This window comes from Oncorhynchus mykiss, chromosome 9 (assembly GCF_013265735.2).
Source record: "Oncorhynchus mykiss isolate Arlee chromosome 9, USDA_OmykA_1.1, whole genome shotgun sequence".
Taxonomy (NCBI): Eukaryota; Metazoa; Chordata; class Actinopteri; order Salmoniformes; family Salmonidae; genus Oncorhynchus; species Oncorhynchus mykiss.
The window spans coordinates 79,041,496-79,065,070 of NC_048573.1; the positions used below are offsets into that span (position 1 = coordinate 79,041,496).

At 50.8% G+C, this 23,575-nt stretch overlaps 1 protein-coding gene across 2 annotated transcripts in view; it reads right to left on the reverse strand.

Moving 5' to 3' along the window:
• Positions 1–1,497: 1,497 nt before the first annotated feature.
• Positions 1,498–23,575, reverse strand: part of LOC110532860 (constitutive coactivator of PPAR-gamma-like protein 2) — a 52,187-nt gene continuing 30,109 nt past the window's right edge. Inside the window, exons 8-16 of one of the 2 annotated variants that reach the window (XM_036989151.1) lie at positions 17,458–17,683; positions 14,359–14,530; positions 13,977–14,226; positions 13,265–13,379; positions 5,436–5,645; positions 5,065–5,308; positions 3,041–3,176; positions 2,880–2,946; positions 1,498–2,761 (exon numbers count right to left, since the gene is read on the reverse strand). In XM_036989151.1, coding sequence (XP_036845046.1) covers positions 2,531–2,761; positions 2,880–2,946; positions 3,041–3,176; positions 5,065–5,308; positions 5,436–5,645; positions 13,265–13,379; positions 13,977–14,226; positions 14,359–14,530; positions 17,458–17,683 — 1,651 coding nt within the window. In that variant the 3' untranslated portion in view covers positions 1,498–2,530. The remainder of the gene's footprint in view (positions 2,762–2,879; positions 2,947–3,040; positions 3,177–5,064; positions 5,309–5,435; positions 5,646–13,264; positions 13,380–13,976; positions 14,227–14,358; positions 14,531–17,457; positions 17,684–23,575) is intronic. The other variant, XM_036989152.1, reaches the window with a different exon arrangement.

The window sequence follows — 23,575 nt, forward strand, 5'->3', positions numbered from 1 at the left end:
CCCCTCCCGGTGCACCTTTTGGTTTTGACCCTAGCATTACACAGCCAATTCAAAAACCAACTCGTCGTCAAGCTTTGATTATTTGAATCAGCTGTGTAGTGCTAGGGGGAAAAAACCATGGCGTCCCCATGTCCGAGTTTGGGAAACATTGTCTTAGGCCTACCATCAGATAGATACAGCATCAAGTCATTGACATGGTCTCCTTCTGTTGCCTTGCCAGGGATTCATATTGGGTGCCTCCCAAATGGTACCCCATTCCCTATATAGTGCACTACTTCTGACCAAAGCCCTATGGGCCCTAAACAGGAGTAGTGCAGTAGAAGGACTAGGAGTCCTTTGGGCAGCATCCATGTCCCTACGCTGGTTTAGTTGAGTTGATTAAGTCCATGTTATTTCTACAGATGTCCAGGAGACAGACAGATCAATCCTACTGCTCTGCTCTGTCATTAAAACAAGTCAATACTCTGATTCCTCTCTGCTCTGTCATCTACTAACATTAAAACAAGTCAATACTCTGATTCCTCTCAGAGCACACCTATTAAGGGAATACTTATTTTTGTCCTCTATCATAATTATAAAACTATTTAGGATCTTTAGATTTGGGGCAGAACATTCAAGTGTTCCCACCCCAAACCCCTGCTGATTGTCTAGGTAGTTTGGGGGAAGTGCTTCCTGTTGGTTAAAGAGCTTAGAACGCTGTGCTATCGCCGTGGTGACTGGTAATCACCAGGCGGGGTTGGGGAGGCGGTGCTACCAGGCCTGTCCCGATTGGCCAGCCAGGTGACAGGGCTGGTGTGGGTCTATGCTTTGGGACTTCATCGGGTCTTGTCTATAACGGCAACCTACCCCCATAATGCACTGCTTCTGATGAACAGGAGTAGTAGTGCACCATGTAGGAAATAGGGTGCCAATTTAGACGCGGTGCCAGTCAGAGGGGCAGCAATCTGACCTCTAACACCTGATGTGGCACCATGTTTGTCCTGACTGTGTTTTAACCTGCAAGGGGATCCAGTGGGACTCTTCTGAAGACCACTCTGCTCACATTTAAACAGCTATTGTTAACAGGGGTATATTAACGTACAAAAGAAGTCTCTAAAGGTGTCTAATGTCTAAAGTTAGAGGTAAAAGAAATGTCCTAGGTCACAGGGGAACCCTCTCAGACAGACTGTCAATTCATTAATAATCACAACGAATGCAACATTAGTAAGTGCTCCCCATTGGGATATACAATAAGAGCATAGGGGATAATGCAGTAATATAATATAGGGGTAAGAGCTTCCATACGTTGGAGCATCAGGTTAAGGTGCGTACATACATCTGCGGTCAGGGGGTCTCAACACGGCTGGGCTAGGCTAAATTAGCATGCTAGCATATTAACGTAAGTGCTAATGTTATTCAAGGGTCTGGCCTACGTTAGCATGCTAACGCATTAGCGGTGCAAATGCTACTGAAGGGGCTAAGCTATGCTAACACACCGACGCTCAGGGTAATATTTTATATTTAAATGTAACCTTTATTTAACTAGGCAAGTCAGTTAAGAACAAATTCTTATTTACAATGACGGCCTACTGGGGAACAGTGGGTTAACTGCCTTGTTCAGGGGCAGAACGACAGATGTTTACCTTGTCAGCTCTGGGATTTGATCCAGTAACCTTTCGGTGACTGGCCCAACGCTCTAACCACTAGGCTACTTGCCGCCCTAGGTAGTGTTGTGATTAGCAACACAACGCAGCGTAGCTAATACAGATGGGTCTGGCGGGGAGGTTAGAGGCGCGGTTGATGCTAATAGATCATTATCGGTGGTGTATTGGGGGATTTAGCAAACGCCCATGTCTTCCTCCTTTCTCTATTCCTCTCTGACCTCACATGGAACACCGCTTGCCATGAGGTCCCTATGGCAACAGTTTACATCTGTGGTCAGGGGGTCTCAACACGGCTGGGTTGGGCAACTATACCTTTACACACCTCTAATGGCTACCAAACCGAGGAACTAACAGACTGGCCAACAGTGTGTGTTTAGTGTCAACGTTACTGTGTGTGTAAACCCACTATTACTACTACTAAACACTGTAGTTCAAGTCTAACTGTGCGGACCGCGGTAGGGGAGTGTAGATCACATCATCCCATTTCAATTCACAATCAATTTTAACACTAGGGAGGGATCATTACAACATGAGACAGTGTGCTGGGGCTACAACAGCCATGGGGGCAGGGCTTTATGGGGCAGGGCTTAGACAAAATGGACTCATGGAGAAAAACCTCTCATCGTTAAAATAAAACATGACAAAATCAAGGGGTTGGGCTTACTGCTCTGCCGAACCAATCACACAAAGAAGCAGAGAGAGGGGGGGAAAGGCTAGCGGAACACCTCAATCAAATCCACTGATTGAGCAGAGCACCTCCCCCTCTCTGACTTCCTGGTTGGTGTGTTGGTGGGCGAGGCTAACAGACAGGGGAAGGCAGTGGAACACAGACGGCACTTTCAGAACACCCTGGTGCATTCTGGGAAAGCCTAGTCAATTCTCCTTCGTTACATTCCGTCTGAAGGACAGCTGTCAAGGCAACAAGGGGCCTCCTCTGATTGGTTGTCTTTGCTGGCTAAGGCACACGGGTTTGGCTGGGCCAGTGGGGGAAGATCCAAAGGCTGGCCAATAGCGGAGGCTGCAGGGCTGCCGTTCAGCTTCTGGGCCACACCCCCAGAGTTAAGACCCTCACCCTCAGAGGACTTGGGGGGACTGGTGGAGGGGGGAGGGGGTGAGGTCTGGAGGGAAGGAGAGAAAGAGTTAATGCTTTTTTAAAACTACATCTAACGGTCTCTTTACATTTAGTGTGACAACACACCGCTTATTCTATGGCTTGACCTTATTCTGATGTCAAACCTTTATTCTGTTGGCAGTCACCTTTTTACCTCCTCGCCCTCCTTTCACTGGGATGTCCTTACCCCTTCTGGAGAGACGGGGGAGAGAGCGATTAGTAAAAAGTCATATTAGACACAAGTAAGTATGGAGTATTAATTTAGAGCGCAGCAGCAGTGTCTTACCCTCTCCCAGCCCCGACTGACACCACCTGCATGTTGAATCCCCCTCTGCCACGCAGTGGTTTGTTCCCGGCCCACTGCCCCACCACCATTCCGGCTATCTCCAACTTCCCTCCCTGGGGGGGGATCGACTGCAGACCTGCTCATTAAAAGACAGATAAAAGTGTGCTTGTTATCTGTTAGAAAAGTGCAGATAGAACATCAAACTTCCTGGTGCACGAACAGCGTCTCGGATGCAGCACCAACGCCTCGACGCCTCGGATCCAGCACCAACGCCTCGACGTCTCTGATGCAGCACCGGCGCCTCGGATCCAGCACCGGCGCCTCGGATCCAGCACCGGCGCCTCGGATCCAGCACCGGCGCCTCGGATCCAGCACCGGCGCCTCGGATCCAGCTCCGCGCCCCGGATCCAGCTCCGCGCCCCGGATCCAGCACCGACGCCCCGGATCCAGCACCGACGCCCCGGTTCCAGCACCGACGCCTCGGATCCAGCACCGGCGCCTCGGTTCCAGCACCGGCGCCTCGGATCCAGCACCGACGCCTCGGTTCCAGCACCGGCGCCTCGGATCCAGCACCGACGCCTCGGATCCAGCACCGACGCCTCGGATCCAGCACCGACGCCTCGGATCCAGCACCGGCGCCTCGGATCCAGCACCGGCGCCTCGGATCCAGCTCCGGCGCCCCGGATCCAGCACCGACGCCTCGGATCCAGCACCGACGCCTCGGTTCCAGCACCGGCGCCTCGGATCCAGCACCGACGCCTCGGATCCAGCACCGACGCCTCGGATCCAGCACCGACGCCTCGGTTCCAGCACCGACGCCTCGGTTCCAGCTCCGACGCCCAGGATCCAGCACCGGCGCCCCGGATCCAGCTCCGACGCCCAGGATCCAGCTCCGACGCCCAGGATCCAGCTCCGACGCCCAGGATCCAGCTCCGACGCCCAGGATCCAGCTCCGACGCCCAGGATCCAGCTCCGACGCCCAGGATCCAGCTCCGACGCCCAGGATCCAGCTCCGACGCCCAGGATCCAGCTCCGACGCCCAGATCCAGCTCCGACGCCCAGGATCCAGCTCCGACGCCCAGGATCCAGCTCCGACGCCCAGGATCCAGCTCCGACGCCCAGGATCCAGCACCGACGCCTAGGCGTCTCGGTTCCAACACCGGCACCTAGGCGTCTCGGATCCAAACACCGGCGCCTCGGATCCAACCCCCGGCGCCTAGGCGTCTCGGTTCCAACACCGGCACCTAGGCGTCTCGGATCCAACACCAACGCCTCAGCGTCTTGGATCCAACACCAATGCCCCGGATCCAGCACCGACGCCCCGGATCCAGCACCGACGCCCAGGATCCAGCACCGACGCCTAGGCGTCTCGGTTCCAACACCGGCACCTAGGCATCTCGGATCCAAACACCGGCGCCTCGGATCCAACCCCCGGCGCCCCGGATCCAACCCCCGGCGCCCCGGATCCAACCCCCGGCGCCCCGGATCCAACCCCCGGCGCCCCGGATCCAACCCCCGGCGCCCCGGATCCAACCCCCGGCGCCCCGGATCCAACCCCCGGCGCCCCGGATCCAACCCCCGGCGCCCCGGATCCAACCCCCGGCGCCCCGGATCCAACCCCCGGCGCCCCGGATCCAGCACCGGCGCCCCGGATCCAGCACCGACGCCTAGGCGTCTCGGATCCAACACCAACGCCTCAGCGTCTTGGATCCAACACCAATGCCTCGGATCCAACACCAACGGATAGGCGTCTCAGGTTCCAACACCAACGTTTTGGATCCAACACCAACGCCTAGGCGTCTCGGATCCAGCACCGACGCCCCGGATCCAGCACCGACGCCCCGGATCCAGCACCGACGCCCCGGATCCAGCACCGGCGCCCCGGATCCAGCACCGGCAACTTAATCCAACGCCTCAGCGTCTTGGATCCAACACCAACGCCTCAGCGTCTTGGATCCAACACCAACTATTGGATATGTGTGTGCACTTGTGAACGTGTGTGTGTGTGTGTGTGAGATGCTCACCTGGGAAGGCTCTGGGTCTATGCTGGGCTGGGTGTGAGTGGTGATGAGGGTGAGGATGTTGTGGGTGGTGGTGTGGCATGTTGCCCATCGGTCGGGGAGGGTAGAGGGGAGGCAGAGGGTAGAAGGGGGGAGGGGGCAGGAAGGAAGGAGGGGGGAGAGGAGGAGGAGGGGGAGGAGGACGAGAGAAGTTGATGCCTTCTAGGATGGCCTGACGCATCTTCTCCACACGAGACACCAGCTCCTCCTGTTGGACAGAAAAAATGATATATACTTATAAATCCCAGAAGTCGAGTTAGCCTTTTACATGGGTCACAGAAAGTAATTTGTCTCATGGGGGACAATGGCCATCCAACCCCCCCCCCCCGACCGACCTGTCCTTCACACATGTCGAGCAGAGCCTGGCGGTCTCGAGCGGCACGGGCCAGTTTGGTCTGGAAGAGTTTCCCGTCGAAGAAGCCCCAGGGGCAGCAGTGTTCCCATGGTAACGGCTGACCACACACATCGTTGACCAACAGAGCCGTGTCCACGCCCGCCATGAAGAGAGACGCCAGCTGCACTCCCCGACCATCTACCTTCTCCACCTACAGACACACATTAAATAATGTGTCCAATCAAAAACGCATCTTTTGACCAATGGGTAAATGTTAACTGTGCAGATAATCCTCTAAGAAAACCAATGTTCCAAACCTCATGTCGCTATCATAATCCATTCCAAAGTTATTGGAGTTATTACCCGAGTAGGATGGTCAGAATTAGGGTGACTAAATCAATGGAGGCCAGAGAAAAAATACAAAGGATTTCCCCCCCCAGAAAAACGCATGACGTCAGCTAGGCTGGATGCTGTGAAGAATGTGACCTCACAGGGCCTGCTGGATCTAAAGGATCAGCCATCAGAGTCTAACCAGGGACACACCCATCAGACAGTGTAACCAGGGACACACCCTAAAGGACCAGCCATCAGACAGTGTAACCAGGGACACACACCCATCAGACAGTCTAACCAGGGAAACACCCTAAAGGATCAGCCATCAGACAGTCTAACCAGGGAAACACCCTAAAGGACCAGCCATCAGACAGTCTAACCAGGGACACACCCATCAGACAGTCTAACCAGGGACACACCCATCAGACAGTCTAACCAGGGAAACACCCTAAAGGATCAGCCATCAGACAGTCTAACCAGGGAAAGACCCTAAAGGACCAGCCATCAGACAGTCTAACCAGGGAAAGACCCTAAAGGACCAGCCATCAGACAGTCTAACCAGGGACACACCCATCAGACAGTGTAACCAGGGACACACCCTAAAGGACCAGCCATCAGACAGTCTAACCAGGGAAACACCCTAAAGGACCAGCCATCAGACAGTCTAACCAGGGAAACACCCATCAGACAGTGTAACCAGGGACACACACCCATCAGACAGTGTAACCAGGGACACACCCTAAAGGACCAGCCATCAGACAGTGTAACCAGGGACACACCCTAAAGTACCAGCCATCAGACAGTGTAACCAGGGACACACCCTAAAGGATCAGCCATCAGACAGTGTAACCAGGGAAACACCCTAAAGGATCAGCCATCAGACAGTCTAACCAGGGACACACCCATCAGACAGTCTAACCAGGGACACACCCATCAGACAGTGTAACCAGGGACACACACCCATCAGACAGTGTAACCAGGGACACACACCCATCAGACAGTCTAACCAGGGACACACCCTACAGGGACCACCAAAACTCAGGACAAAGGAGAACGCACGGACCCCTCAACTCAGGACAAAGGAGAACGCACAAACCCCTCAACTCAGGACAAAGGAGAACGTACGGACCCCTCAACTCAGGACCAAGGAGAAAGCACGGACCCCTCAACTCAGGACCAAGGAGAATGTACGGACCCCTCAACTCAGGACCAAGGAGAACGTACGGACCCCTCAACTCAGGACCAAGGAGAACGTACGGACCCCTCAACTCAGGACAAAGGAGAACGTACGGACCCCTCAACTCAGGACAAAGGAGAACGTACGGACCCCTCAACTCAGTACAAAGGAGAACGTACGGACCCCTCAACTCAGGACCAAGGAGAACGTACGGACCCCTCAACTCAGGACCAAGGAGAACGCACGGACCCCTCAACTCAGGACAAAGGAGAACGCACAAAACCCTCAACTCAGGACAAAGGAGAACGTAAGGACCCCTCAACTCAGGACAAAGGAGAACGTACGGACCCCTCAACTCAGGACAAAGGAGAACGTACGGACCCCTCAACTCAGGACCAAGGAGAACGCACGGACCCCTCAACTCAGGACAAAGGAGAACGCACAAAACCCTCAACTCAGGACAAAGGAGAACGTAAGGACCCCTCAACTCAGGACCAAGGAGAAAGCACGGACCCCTCAACTCAGGACCAAGGAGAATGTACGGACCCCTCAACTCAGGACCAAGGAGAACGTACGGACCCCTCAACTCAGGACCAAGGAGAACGCACAGACCCCTCAACTCAGGACAAAGGAGAACGCACGGACCCCTCAACTCAGGACAAAGGAGAACGCACAGACCCCTCAACTCAGGACAAAGGAGAACGCACAGACCCCTCAACTCAGGACAAAGGAGAACGTACGGACCCCTCAACTCAGGACAAAGGAGAACACACAGACCCCTCAACTCAGGACAAAGGAGAACACACAGACCCCTCAACTCAGGACAAAGGAGAACGCACAAACCCCTCAACTCAGGACAAAGGAGAACGCACAGACCCCTCAACTCAGGACAAAGGAGAACGCACAGACCCCTCAACTCAGGACAAAGGAGAACGTACGGACCCCTCAACTCAGGACAAAGGAGAACGTACGGACCCCTCAACTCAGGACAAAGGGGAACGCACAAACCCCTCAACTCAGGACAAAGGAGAACTTACGGACCCCTCAACTCAGTACAAAGGAGAACGTACGGACCCCTCAACTCAGGACCAAGGAGAACGTACGGACCCCTCAACTCAGGACAAAGGAGAACGTACGGACCCCTCAACTCAGGACAAAGGAGAACGTACGGACCCCTCAACTCAGGACCAAGGAGAACGTACGGACCCCTCAACTCAGGACCAAGGAGAACGTACGGACCCCTCAACTCAGGACAAAGGAGAACGTACGGACCCCTCAACTCAGGACAAAGGAGAACGTACGGACCCCTCAACTCAGGACAAAGGAGAACACACAAGATATTTTTATTTTGTTCACACAAGTTTTAGAATTAGGTTTTTTCTTTATTTTTACTATTCTCTAGAATAATAGTGAAGATATCACAACTATGAAATTACACATGGAATCATGTAGTAACCAAATAAAGTGTTAAACAAATCAAAATGTATTTTATATTTGAGATTCTTCAAGTAGCCACCGTTTGCCTTGATAGCTTTGCACACTCTTGGCATTCTCTCAACCAGCTTCACGAGGTAGTCACCTGGAATGCATTTCAATTAACAGGTATTTGGTATTTGTATTAATTATGGATCCCCATTAGTTCCTGCCAAGGCGGCAGCTATTCTTCCTGTGTTTTATTATGGATCACCATTAGTTCCGGCCAAGGCAGCAGCTACTCTTCCTGGGTATATTATGGATCCTCATTAGTTCCTGCCAAGGCAGCAGCTACTCTTTCTGGGTTTATTATGGATCCTCATTAGTTCCTGCCAAGGCAGCAGCTACTCTTCCTGGGGTTTATTATGGATCACCATTAGTTCCGGCCAAGGCAGCAGCTACTCTTCCTGGGGTTTATTATGGACCCCCATGAGTTCCTGCCAAGGCAGTAGCTACTCTTCCTGGGGTTTATTATGGATCCTCATTAGTTCCTGCCAAGGTAGCAGCCACTCTTCTTGGGGTCCTGTAAAGGCAGTTATATCATTTTAAAAACATTAGATTCATTACAGATTTCACAACACACTGTGTGCCCTCAGGCCCATACCCCATCACTACCACATATCTACAACTCAAAATCCATGTGTACGTTTGTGTATAGTGCGTATGTTATCATGTGTCTATCCATGTGTCTGTGCCTATGTTCGTGTTGCTTCAGTCCCCGCTGTTCCTTGTTGCTTCAGTCCCCGCTGTTCCTTGTTGCTTCACAGTCCCCGCTGTTCCATAAGGTGTATTTTTACCAGTTTTTTTAAATCTGATTCTCCTGCTGCATCAGTTACCTGATGTGGAATAGAGTTCCATGTAGTCATGTCTCTATGTAGTACTGTGGAATAGAGTTCCATGTAGTCATGGCTCTATGTAGTACTGTGGAATAGAGTTCCATGTAGTCATGTCTCTATGTAGTACTGTGGAATAGAGTTCCATGTAGTCATGGCTCTATGTAGTACTGTGCACCTCCCATAGTCTGTTCTGGACTTGGGGACTGTGAAGAGACCTCTGGTGACATGTCTTGTGGGGTATGTATGGGTGTCTGAGCTGTGTATTAGTAGTTTAAACAGACCTCTGGTGGCATGTCTGGTGGGGTTTGTATGGGTGCCTTGTTGATAGTGTTGTTAAGAAGGTAGAAACTAAGGCCTGTAGGACCTGCCTTGTTGATAGTGTTGCTAAGAAGGTAGAAACTAGGGCCTGAAGGACCTGCCTTGTTGATAGTGTTGTTAAGAAGGTAGAAACTAGGGCCTGTAGGACCTGCCTTGTTGATAGTGTTGTTAAGGTAGAAACTAGGGCCTGTAGGACCTGCCTTGTTAAGAAGGTAGAAACTAAGGCCTGTAGGACCTGCCTTGTTGATAGTGTTGTTAAGAAGGTAGAAACTAGGGCCTGTAGGACCTGCCTTGTTGATAGTGTTGTTAAGGTAGAAACTAGGGCCTGTAGGACCTGCCTTGTTGATAGTGTTGTTAAGAAGGTAGAAACTAGGGCCTGTAGGACCTGCCTTGTTGATAGTGTTGTTAAGAAGGTAGAAACTAGGGCCTGTAGGACCTGCCTTGTTGATAGTGCTGTTAAGAAGGTAGAAACTAGGGCCTGTAGGACCTGCCTTGTTGATAGTGTTGTTAAGAAGGTAGAAACTAGGGCCTGTAGGACCTGCCTTGTTGATAGTGTTGTTAAGAATGTAGAAACTAGGGCCTGTAGGACCTGCCTTGTTGATAGTGTTGTTAAGAAGGTAGAAACTAGGGCCTGTAGGACCTGTCTTGTTAATAGTGCTGTTAAGAAGGCAGAGCAGCACTTTATTATAGACAGACTTCTCCCCATCTTAGCTACTGTTGTATCAATATGTTTTGACCATGACAGTTTACAATCCAGGGTTACTCCAAGCAGTTTATTCACCTCAACATGCTCAATTTCCACATTATTCATTACAAGATTCAGTTGAGGTTCAGAGTTTAGTGAATGATTTGTCCCAAATACAATGCTTTTAGTTTTGAAAATATTTTTGGTGTGCCTTCTTAAAAGTTCATTAGTGGAATTTAATTCCTTCTTAAAGTGTTTCAGCCAATCAGCTGTGTTGTGACAAGGTAGGGGTGGTATACAGAAGATAGCCCTATTTGATAAAATACCAAGTCCATATTATGGCAAGAACAGCTCAAATAAGCAAAGAGAAATGACAGTCCATCATTACTTTAAGACATGAAGGTCAGACAAGACGGAAAACTTCAACAACTTTGAAAGTTTCTTCAAGTGCAGCCGCAAAAAACCATCAAGCACTATGATGAAACTGGCTCTCATGAGGACCACTTCACGGTTCCAACAGTGAAGCGGAGGTGATGGTTTGGTTCCAACAGTGAAGCGGAGGTGATGGTTTGGTTCCAACCGTGAAGCGGAGGAGATGGTTTGGTTCCAACCGTGAAGCAGAGGTGATGGTGTGGTTCCAACCGTGAAGTGGAGGTGATGGTGTGGTTCCAACCGTGAAGTGGAGGTGATGGTGTGGTTCCAACCGTGAAGTGGAGGCGATGGTTTGGTTCCAACCGTGAAGCAGAGGTGATGGTGTGGTTCCAACCGTGAAGTGGAGGTGATGGTTTGGTTCCAACCGTGAAGCAGAGGTGATGGTTTGGTTCCAACCGTGAAGCGGAGGTGATGGTTTGGTTCCAACCGTGAAGCAGAGGTGATGGTTTGGTTCCAACTGTGAAGCGGAGGTGATGGTGTGGTTCCAACCGTGAAGTGGAGGTGATGGTTTGGTTCCAACCGTGAAGTGGAGGTGATGGTTTGGTTCCAACCGTGAAGCAGAGGCGATGGTTTGGTTCCAACCATGAAGCGGAGGTGATGGTTTGGTTCCAACCGTGAAGTGGAGGTGATGGTTTGGTTCCAACCGTGAAGCGGAGGTGATGGTTTGGTTCCAACCGTGAAGCGGAGGTGATGGTTTGGTTCCAACCGTGAAGCGGAGGTGATGGTTTGGTTCCAACCGTGAAGCGGAGGTGATGGTTTGGTTCCAACCGTGAAGCGGAGGTGATGGTTTGGTTCCAACCGTGAAGCGGAGGTGATGGTGTGGTTCCAACCGTGAAGCGGAGGTGATGGTTTGGTTCCAACCGTGAAGTGGAGGTGATGGTGTTGTTCCAACCGTGAAGCGGAGGTGATGGTTTGGTTCCAACCGTGAAGCGGAGGTGATGGTTTGGTTCCAACCGTGAAGCGGAGGTGATGGTTTGGTTCCAACCGTGAAGCGGAGGTGATAGTGTGGTTCCAACCGTGAAGCAGAGGTGATAGTGTGGTTCCAACCGTGAAGCGGAGGTGATGGTGTGGTTCCAACCGTGAAGCGGAGGTGATGGTTTGGTTCCAACCGTGAAGCGGAGGTGATGGTGTGGTTCCAACAGTGAAGCAGAGGTGATGGTTTGGTTCCAACCGTGAAGCGGAGGTGATGGTGTGGTTCCAACCGTGAAGCGGAGGTGATGGTTTGGTTCCAACCGTGAAGCGGAGGTGATGGCGTGGTTCCAACCGTGAAGTGGAGGTGATGGTGTGGTTCCAACCGTGAAGCGGAGGTGATGGTGTGGTTCCAACCGTGAAGCGGAGGTGATGGTTTGGTTCCAACCGTGAAGCGGAGGTGATGGTTTGGTTCCAACCGTGAAGTGGAGGTGATGGTTTGGTTCCAACCGTGAAGCGGAGGTGATGGTTTGGTTCCAACCGTGAAGCGGAGGTGATGGTTTGGTTCCAACCGTGAAGCGGAGGTGATGGTGTCGTTCCAACCGTGAAGCGGAAGTGATGGTTTGGTTCCAACCGTGAAGCGGAGGTGATGGTTTGGTTTGGGGGTGCTTTGCTGGTGATACTGTCAGTGATTTATTTAGAATTCAGGCACACTTAACCAGCATGACTACCACAGCATTCTGCAGCGATACACCATCCCATCTGGTTTACTCTTAGTGGGACTATCATTTGTTTTTCAACAGGACAATGACCCAAAACACACCTCCAGGATGTGTAAGAGCAATTTTACCAAGTGATGGAGTGCTGCATCAGATGACTTGGCCTCCACAATCACCCGACCTCAACCCAATTGAGATGGTTTGGGATGAGTCTTGGGAACTAATTCAAGACTGGTGGGAAAGCATTCCAGGTGAAGCTGGTTGAGAAAATGCCAAGAATGTGCAAAGCTGTCATCAAGGCAAAGGGTGGATACTTTGAAGAAAATATATTTTGATTTGTTTAACACTTTTTTGGTTATTATAATAATTAGTAATTTCAAATTTTAGTCACTTAGCAGATGCTCTTATATAAAGCGACTTACAGCAGCATTTAGGGTTATGTGCCACGCTCAAGGGCACATGGACAGATTTTTCATCTAGGTGGCTCAGGGATTCGAACCAGCAACCTTTTGGTTCCTGGCCCAACGCTTTTAACCGCTTGTCTACCTGCCGCAACGCTCCTCGCCACAGATATCTCCTCGTTCCCACACATATGCTCCCCTATGTACCACTTCATCAACTGTCTACCACCGACTCCTCGTCTCTCTCTTCTCCCTGCTGACCCAGCTACACCCATGTACAAGTGGGCAACTAACATCGGGTCCCTCTCTTCTAGAATGTGCAGGAAACGGTTCCTCTCCTCCTCACTCCGTGACTCAAACTATTGGGTCCAGAGGTGCAGTTGATGCTCAAAGATATGATGGGCTGTCCTTAACCTGTAGCATACTGGCACAGCTATCCCCAACAGGTCTCCAGCAATGGCTCCCTCTGGGAAGTGCTCAGGAACCAGCTGTACCTTCAAACTGGACCTGGTCCAGCAGTGTTGGCTGTGTCTAGTGTGTGTTGTACCTTCAGTTCCTGTAGCTGGTCTGGTTCGTAGAGCTGGTTAGAGACTGCCTGGGCCAGGAAGGCATCTAACTCATGTCTCTGTAGAATACGACCACCTGGCCACTGCATCATATACCTGTTAACACACACACACACACACACCTTAACACACCACACACACGTGGTACACAGACACACACACACCTCTCACACCCTTCCAGTCTCACCTGAGCACGCAGCACACACACGTGGTACACAGACACACACACCTCTCACACCCAGTCTCACCTGAGCACGCAGCACACACACGTGGTACACAGACACACACACCTCTCACACCCTTTCAGTCTCACCTGAGCACGCAGCACACACACTTGGTACACAGACACACACACCTCTCACACCCTTCCAGTCTCACCTGAGCACGCAGCACACACACGTGGTACACAGACACACACACCTCTCACACCCAGTCTCACCTGAGCACGCAGCACACACACGTGGTACACAGACACACACACCTCTCACACCCAGTCTCACCTGAGCACGCAGCACACACACTTGGTACACAGACACACACACCTCTCACACCCTTCCAGTCTCACCTGAGCATGCAGCACACACTTGGTACACAGACACACACACCTCTCACACCCTTCCAGTCTCACCTGAGCACGCAGCACACACACGTGGTACACAGACACACACACCTCTCACACCCTTCCAGTCTCACCTGAGCACGCAGCACATGAGCAGAAGGTGTTGTGGGACCTGAGCAGGGTTGAGTAAGGCAGGACAGTCAGAGCGCAGACAGGCTAGGAAAGCTCTGGTCCTCCGGGAGCGATCTTCACTGGCTCTACCAAGCCACAGCCTCCGCAGGTTAGGACAGGTCCACTCTCTGAAGCACAGCGCTGGAACCAGCTCCGGGGTCAGGGCCGACTTCGACTTCCCACTGGACCACTCCTTCACTATCACTGGAGGAACTGCAAGACGATGACAACCAGGGAGAGAAAGAGACAAGACAAATAACCAGGGAGAGAAAGAGAGAGAGTGGAAAAGACAAGCAAAACTAAATTGTTCACTTCCTTCCCTCCTTCCTTCCTTCTTTCCCTCACCTTCGAGGGGTCCTCTGTTGCGCATGGCAAGTCTCTCGAGGCGTCGGTGTGTTTCGGCTAGGCTGAAGAGGACCCCATAGCTGTACTGTCTGGCTGCTCTGAACAGCAGAGAGGCTGGAGGCAGTTCACTGTTACAATCATCTTCTATACACACCGCCATCTTTATCTCTCCCTGAGAGGGATGGAGAGAGAGAGAGAGAGGGGGAGAGAGAGAGAGGGGGAGGGATGGAGAGAGAGAGAGGGATGGAGAGAGAGGGAGAGAGGGATGGAGATGGAGAGAGAGAGAGGGACGGAGAGATGGAGAGAGAGAGAGGGACGGAGAGAGGGACAGAGAGAGGGACAGAGAGAGGGACGGAGAGAGGGACAGAGAGAGGGACAGAGAGAGGGACGGAGAGAGGGACAGAGAGAGGGACAGAGAGAGGGACAGAGAGAGGGACAGAGAGAGGGACAGAGAGAGGGACAGAGAGAGGGACAGAGAGAGGGACAGAGAGAGGGACAGAGAGAGGGACAGAGAGAGGGACAGAGAGAGGGACAGAGAGAGATGTAGAGAGGGATGTAGAGAGGGATGTAGAGAGGGATGTAGAGAGGGATGTAGAGAGGGATGTAGAGAGGGACGGAGAGAGAGGGACGGAGAGAGAGGGACGGAGAGAGAGGGACGGAGAGAGAGGGACGGACAGAGGGACGGACAGAGGGACGGAGAGAGGGACGGAGAGAGAGGGAGGGATGGAGAGAGAGGGATGGAGAGAGAGAGGGAGAGAGGGATCAGTGTTACCTTGGTCAGTATGTAGTATATCTGTGGATACATCAGTCCTCTATGTTACCTTGGTCAGTATGTGGTATATCCGTGGACACATCAGTCCTCTATGTTACCTTGGTCAGTATGTGGTATATCTGTGGATACATCAGTCCTCTGTGTCTGTTACCTTGGTCAGTATGTGGTATATCTGTGGATACATCAGTCCTCTGTTAGCTTGGTCAGTATGTGGTATATCTGTGGATACATCAGTACTCTGTGTTACCTTGGTCAGTATGTGGTATGTCTCAGCCTCCAGTATTTATGCTGCAGTAGTTTATGTGTCGGGGGGCTAGGGTCAGTTTGTTATATCTGGAGTACTTCTCCTGTCCTATTCGGTGTCCTGTGTGAATCTAAGTGTGCGTTCTCTAATTCTCTCCTTCTCTCTTTCTCTCTCTCGGAGGACCTGAGCCCTAGGACCATGCCCCAGGACTACCTGACATGATGACTCCTTGCTGTCCCCAGTCCACCTGGCTGTGCTGCTGCTCCAGTTTCAACTGTTCTGCCTTATTATTATTCGACCATGCTGATCATTTATGAACATTTGAACATCTTGGCCATGTTCTGTTATAATCTCCACCCGGCACAGCCAGAAGAGGACTGGCCACCCCACATAGCCTGGTTCCTCTCTAGGTTTCTTCCTAGGTTTTGGCCTTTCTAGGGAGTTTTTCCTAGCCACCGTGCTTCTTCACCTGCATTGCTTGCTGTTTGGGGTTTTAGGCTGGGTTTCTGTACAGCACTTTGAGATATCAGCTGATGTACGAAGGGCTATATAAAATAAATTTGATTGTATATCTGTGGATACGTCAGTCCTGTGTGTCTGTTACCTTGGTCAGTAAGTGGTATATCTGTGGATACATCAGTCCTCTGTGTCTGTTACCTTGGTCAGTAGGTGGTATATCTGTGGATACGTCAGTCCTCTGTGTCTGTTACCTTGGTCAGTATGTGTTATATCTGTGGATACATCAGTCCTCTGTGTCTGTTACCTTGGTCAGTATGTGGTATATCTGTGGATACATCAGTCCTCTGTGTCTGTTACCTTGGTCAGTATGTGGTATATCTGTGGATACGTCAGTCCTCTGTTACCTTGGTCAGTATGTGGTATATCTGTGGATACGTCAGTCCTCTGTTACCTTGGTCAGTATGTGGTATATCTGTGGATACGTCAGTCCTCTGTGTCTGTTACCTTGGTCAGTATGTGGTATATCTGTGGATACGTCAGTCCTCTGTGTCTGTTACCTTGGTCAGTATGCGGTATATCTGTGGATACATCAGTCCTCTGTTACCTTGGTCAGTATGTGTTATATCTGTGGATACATCAGTCCTCTGTGTCTGTTACCTTGGTCAGTTAGTATGTGGTATATCTGTGGATACATCAGTCCTCTGTGTCTGTTACCTTGGTCAGTATGTGGTATATCTGTGGATACGTCAGTCCTCTGTTACCTTGGTCAGTATGTGGTATATCTGTAGATACGTCAGTCCTCTGTTACCTTGGTCAGTATGTGGTATATCTGTGGATACGTCAGTCCTGTGTGTCTGTTACCTTGGTCAGTAAGTGGTATATCTGTGGATACATCAGTCCTCTGTGTCTGTTACCTTGGGCAGTATGTGGTATATCTGTGGATACGTCAGTCCACTGTGTTACCTTGGTCAGTATGTGGTATATCTGTGGATACATCAGTCCTCTGTGTCTGTTACCTTGGTCAGTATGTGGTATATCTGTGGATACGTCAGTCCTCTGTTACCTTGGTCAGTATGTGGTATATCTGTGGATACGTCAGTCCTCTGTTACCTTGGTCAGTATGTGGTATATCTGTGGATACGTCAGTCCTGTGTGTCTGTTACCTTGGTCAGTAAGTGGTATATCTGTGGATACATCAGTCCTCTGTGTCTGTTACCTTGGGCAGTATGTGGTATATCTGTGGATACGTCAGTCCACTGTGTTACCTTGGTCAGTATGTGGTATATCTGTGGATACATCAGTCCTCTGTGTCTGTTACCTTGGTCAGTATGTGGTATATCTGTGGATACGTCAGTCCTCTGTTACCTTGGTCAGTATGTGGTATATCTGTGGATACGTCAGTCCTCTGTTACCTTGGTCAGTATGTGGTATATCTCTGGATACATCAGTCCCCTGTGTCTGTTACCTTGGTCAGTATGTGGTATATCTGTGGATACGTCAGTCCTCTGTGTCTGTTACCTTGGTCATTATGTGGTATATCTGTGGATACATCAGTCCTCTGTGTCTGTTACCTTGGTCAGTATGTGGTATATCTGTGGATACATCAGTCCTCTGTGTCTGTTACCTTGGTCAGTATGTGGTATATCTCTGGATACATTAGTCCTCTGCGGTGTCTGTGTTCCGCTACTCTCAACACCTCAGCGCTGACTTGAGGCAGAGGGGGCGTGGTTATGTCCATGTGACTCCGCGTCGCCATCGACAACAGCGATGGAATGTTACCGTGGGAACCATCCCCTCCGCCCCCTCGACAGGACGGATCGTCCCACCTGGAGGACTTGTCTGGCAGATGGCTGAAAAAGAGAGAGGAGAGAGGGAGAGACAGGAGAGGAAAGGGGAGAGAGGGAAGGGTAGAGGAGCAAGACACGGGGGAGAGGAGAGAGGGGAGAGAGAGAGAGAAGAGGGGAGAGAGAGAGAGAAGAGGGGAGAGAGAGAGAGAAGAGGGGAGAGAGAGAGAAGAGGGGAGAGAGAGAGAGAGAAGAGGGGAGATAGAGAGAAGAGGGGAGAGAGAGAGAGGAGGGGAGAGAGTCAGGGTGTTGCAGCTGAGACAAAACCATACAACAGGTTGCAGTGAAACCAGTAACAGTGGTGAGTCAAGCCACACAGGCCTTCATGAATAAACTATGAGTGTGTGTGTGTGTGTGAGTATTTTATGCGGGGTAGTTCATTAGGATCCCCGTTAGCTGTTGCAAAAGCAGCAGCTACTCTTCCTGGGATCCACACAAAACACTAAAACATGACATAATACAGAACATTAATAAACAAGAACAGAACATTTTATAAAAAAGCCCACATATCAATGTGTGAGGGTGTACTGGTGTATGTATCCGTGTGTATATCAGTGTGGGCGTGTCAGTGTGCGTATCAGTGTGTGTATCAGTGTGTGAGGCCGTATCAGTGTGTGTATCAGTGTGTGAGGCCGTATCAGTGTGTGAGGCCGTATCAGTGTGTGAGGCCGTATCAGTGTGTGAGGCCGTATCAGTGTGTGTATCAGTGTGTGAGGCCGTATCAGTGTGTGAGGCCGTATCAGTGTGTGAGGCCGTATCAGTGTGTGAGGCCGTATCAGTGTGTGAGGCCGTATCAGTGTGTGTATCAGTGTGTGAGGCCGTATCAGTGTGTGTATCAGTGTGTGAGGCCGTATCAGTGTGTGTATCAGTGTGTGAGGCCGTATCAGTGTGTGTATCAGTGTGTGAGGCCGTATCAGTGTGTGTATCAGTGTGTGAGGCCGTATCAGTGTGTGTATCAGCGTGAGGGCGTATCAGTGTGTGTATCAGCGTGTGAGGGCGTATCAGTGTGTGTATCAGCGTGTGAGGGCGTATCAGTGTGTGTATCAGCGTGTGAGGGCGTATCAGTGTGTGAGGGCGTATCAGTGTGCGTATCAGTGTGTGAGGGCGTATCAGTGTGTGTATCAGTGTGTGAGGGCGTATTAGTGTGTGTATCAGTGTGTGAGGGCGTATCAGTGTGTGAGGGCGTATCAGTGTGTGTATCAGTGTGTGAGGGCGTATCAGTGTGTGAGGGTGTATCAGTGTGTGAGGGCGTATCAGTGTGTGTATCAGTGTGTGTATCAGTGTGTGAGGGCGTATCAGTGGGTGTATTAGTGGGTGTATCAGTGTGTGAGGACGTATCAGTGTGTGTATCAGTGTGTGAGGGCGTATCAGTGTGTGAGGGCGTATCAGTGTGTGTATCAGCGTGTGAGGGAGTATCAGTGTGTGAGGGCGTATCAGTGTGTGTATCAGCGTGTGAGGGAGTATCAGTGTGTGAGGGCGTATCAGTGTGTGTATCAGCGTGTGAGGGTGTATCAGTGTGTGAGGACGTATCAGTGTGTGTATCAGTGTGTGAGGGCGTATCAGTGTGTGAGGGCGTATCAGTGTGTGTATCAGCGTGTGAGGGCGTATCAGTGTGTGAGGGCGTATCAGTGTGTGTATCAGCGTGTGAGGGAGTATCAGTGTGTGAGGGCGTATCAGTGTGTGTATCAGCGTGTGAGGGTGTATCAGTGTGTGAGGGTGTATCAGTGTGTGTATCAGTGTGTGAGGGCGTATCAGCGTGTGAGGGCGTATCAGTGTGTGTATCAGTGTGTGAGGGCGTATCAGTGTGTGTATCAGCGTGAGGGAGTATCAGTGTGTGTATCAGCGTGTGAGGGTGTATCAGTGTGTGAGGGCGTATCAGTGTGTGTATCAGCGTGTGAGGGCGTAGCAGTGTGTGAGGGTGTATCAGTGTGTGTATATCAATGTGTGAGGGTGTATCAGTGTGTGAGGGCATATCAGTGTGAGGGCATATCAGTGTGTGTAGGCGTATCAGTGCGTGAGGGTGTATCAGTGTGTGAGGGCGAATCAGTGTGTGTATCAGCGTGTGAGGGTGTATCAGGGTGTATCAGTGTGTGTATCAGTGAGTGAGGGCGTATCAGTGTGTGAGGGCGTATCAGTGTGTGAGGGCGTATGAGTGTGTGAGGGCGTATGAGTGTGTGAGGGCGTATGAGTGTGTGTATCAGCGTGTGAGGGTGTATCAGTGTGTGTATCAGTGTGTGAGGGCGTATCAGTGTGTGTAGGCGTATCAGTGTGTGTATCAGCGTGTGAGGGTGTATCGGTGTGTGTATCAGTGTGTGAGGGCGTATCAGTGTGTGTATCAGTGTGTGAGGGCGTATCAGTATGTGTATCAGCGTGTATCAGTGTGTGTAGGCGTATCAGTGTGTGTATCAGCGTGTGAGGGTGTATCGGTGTGTGTATCAGTGTGTGAGGGCGTATCAGTGTGTATCAGTGTGTGAGGGCGTATCAGTATGTGTATCAGCGTGTATCAGTGTGTGTAGGCGTATCAGTGTGTGTATCAGCGTGTGAGGGTGTATCAGTGTGTGTATCAGTGTGTGAGGGCGTATCAGTGTGTGTATCAGCGTGTGAGGGCGTATCAGTGTGTGTATCAGCGTGTGAGGGTGTATCAGTGTGTGTATCAGCGTGTATCAGTGTGTGTAGGCGTATCAGTGTGTGTATCAGTGTGTGAGGGTGTATCAGTGTGTGTATCAGCGTGTGAGGGCGTATCAGTGTGTGTATCAGCGTGTGAGGGCATATCAGTGTGTATATCAGCGTGTGAGGGCATATCAGTGTGTATATCAGTGTGTGAGGGTGTATCAGTGTGTGTGAGGGTGTATCAGTGTGTGTATCAGTGTGTGAGGGCATATCAGTGTGTTGTGTGTGTGTATTAGTGTGCTGTGTGTGTGTGGGTGTATCTGTGTGTGTGGGCGTATCCGGGTGTTGTGTGTGTGTGTATTAGTGTGCTGTGTGTGTGTGTGTGTGTATTAGTGTGCTATGTGTGTGTGTGGGCGTATCTGTGTGTGGGCATATCTGTGTGTGTGTGTGTGTGTGGGCATATCTGTGTGTGTGTGTGTGTGTGGGCATATCTGTGTGTGTGTGTGTGTGTGTGGGCATATCTGTGTGTGTGTGTATTAGTGTGCTGTGTGTGTGTGTGTGTGTGTGTGTGTGTGTGTGTGTGTGTGTGTATTAGTGTGCTGTGTGTGTATCAGCGCATTCCTTTGGACCATGATAGTTTGTTGATGTGGACACCAAGGAACTTGAAGCTGTCAACCTGCTCCACTACATCCTCGTCGATGTGAATGGGGGAGTGCTCAGTCCTCCTATCCTGTAGTCCACAACCATCTCCTTTGTCTTGATCATGTTGAGAGAGAGGTTGTTGTCCTGGCATCACACAGCCAGGTCTCTGACCACCTCCCTACAGGCTGTCTCGTCGTTGTTGGTGATCAGGCCTTCCTGTTGTGTCATCAGCAAACCTGATGACGGTGTTGGAGTCGTGTTGGAGTTGTGCTTGGCCATGCAGTAATGAGTGAGCAGGGAGTACAGGAGGGGACTAAGCACGCAACCCTGAGGGGCCCCAGTGTTTGAGGATCAGCGTGGCAGATGTGTTGCTGCCTACCCTCACCACCTGGGGGTGGCCCGTCAGGAAGTCCAGGATCCAGTTGCAGGGGGAGGGGTTTAGTCCCAGAGTCCTTAGCTTAGTGATGAGCTTTGAGGGCACTATGGTGTTGAACGCTGAGCTGTAGTCAATGAATAGTATTCTCACATAGATGTTCCTTTTGTCCAGGTGGGAGAGGGCAGTGTGGCGCACAATAGAGATCATGTCATCTGTGGATCTGTTGGGGCAGAATGGAGTGGGTCTATGGTTTCTGTTTCAAAGCACTTCATGGCTACGGGCATGAATGCTACGGGTTGGTAGTCATTTAGGCAGGTTACCTTAGTGTTCTTGGACACAAGGACTATGGAAGTTAGCTTGAAACATGTTGGTATTACAGACTCAGTCAGGGACAAGTTGAAAATGTCAGTTAAGACACTTGCCAGTTGGTCTGCACATGCTCGGAGTACACGTCCTGGTAATCCGTCTGGCCCCGCGGCCTTGTGAATGTTGACCTGTTTAAAAGATCTTACTCAAGTCGGCTACGGAGAGCTTGATCACACAGTCATCCGGAACAGCTGGTGCCCTCATGCATGCTTCAGTGTTGATTGCCTAGACGCATGCATATTAGTCATTTAGCTCATCTGGTAGGCCTGTGTCACTGGGCAGCTCAAGGCTGTGCTTTGTAGTCAGTAATAGTTCGCAATGCCTGCCACATCCGACGAGCATTGGAGTTGGTGTAGGATTCAATCTGAGTCCTGTATTGATGCTTTGCATGTTTGATGGTTTGTCGGAGGGCATAGTGGGATTTCTTATAGGTGTCCGGGTTAGAGTCCCGCCCTTTGAAAGCAGCAACTTTAGCTCAGAGCGGATGTTGCCTGTAATCGATGGCTTCTGGTTAGGGTATGTACGTACGGTCACTGTGGGGACGACTTCATCGATGCACTTATTGATGAAGCCATTGACTGATGTGGTGTAGTCCTCAATGCCAACGGAAGAATCCCGAAACGTATTCCAGCCTTTGCTAGCAAAACAGTCCTGTAGTGTAGCATTTGCGTCATCTGACCACTTCCGTATTGAGTGAGTGTGTGTGTGTGTGTGTATCAATGTGTGTGTGTGTGTGTGTATCACTGTGTGCGTGTGTGTGTATCACTGTGTGTGCGTGAGTGTGTGTATCACTGTGTGTGTGTATCACTGTGTGTGTGACTGTGTGTGTGTGTGTTTGTATCACGGTGTGTGTCACTCTGTGTGTGTGTCACTCTGTGTGTGTGTGTGTGTCACTGTGTGTGTGTGTCACTGTGTGTGTGTGTGTGTGTGTGTTTGTTTGTATCACTGTGTGTGTGTGTGTGTGTGTATCACTGTGTGTGCGTGCGTGTGTGTGTGTGTATCACTGTGTGTGTGTGTGTGTGTGTGTATCACTGTGTGTGTGACTGTGTGTGTGACTGTGTGTATCACGGTGTGTGTGTGTCACTGTGTTTGTGTGTGTGTGTGTGTGTGCGTGTATCACTGTGTGTGTGTGTGTGTGTGTGTGTGTGTGTTTGTATCACTGTGTGTGTGTGTGTCACTGTGTGTGTGTGACTGTGTGTGTGTGTGCGCATCTGTGTGTGTGTGTGTGTGTGTTTGTATCACGGTGTGTGTGTGTTTGTATCACGGTGTGTGTGTGTGTTTGTATCACGGTGTGTGTGTGTGTTTGTATCACGGTGTGTGTGTGTGTGTGTTTGTATCACGGTGTGTGTGTGTGTGTTTGTATCACGGTGTGTGTGTGTTTGTATCACGGTGTGTGTGACTGTGTGTGTGTGTGTTTGTATCACGGTGTGTGTCACTGTGTGTGTGTGTGTGTGTGTGTGTGTGTGTGTGTGTGTGTGTCACTGTGTGTGTGTGTGTGTGTGTCACTGTGTATGTGTGTGTGTTTGTATCACTGTGTGTGTGTGTGTGTGTGTGTGTATCACTGTGTGCGTGTGTGTCACTGTGTGTGTGTGTGTGTGTCACTGTGTGTGTGTGTGTGTATCACTGTGTGTGTGTGTGGGTGACTGTCTGTGTGTGTTGTATCACGGTGTGCGTGTGTGTCACTGTGTTTGTGTGTGTGTGCGCGTGTATCACTGTGTGTGTGTGTGTGTGTGTGTGTGTGTGTATCGCTGTGTGTGTGTATCACTGTGTGTGTGTGTGTGTGTATCACTGTGTGTGTGTGTGTGTATGTATCACTGTGTGTGTGTGTGTGTGTGTGTGTGTGTGTATCACTGTGTGTGTGTGTATCACTGTGTGTGTGTGTATCACTGTGTGTGTGTGTATCA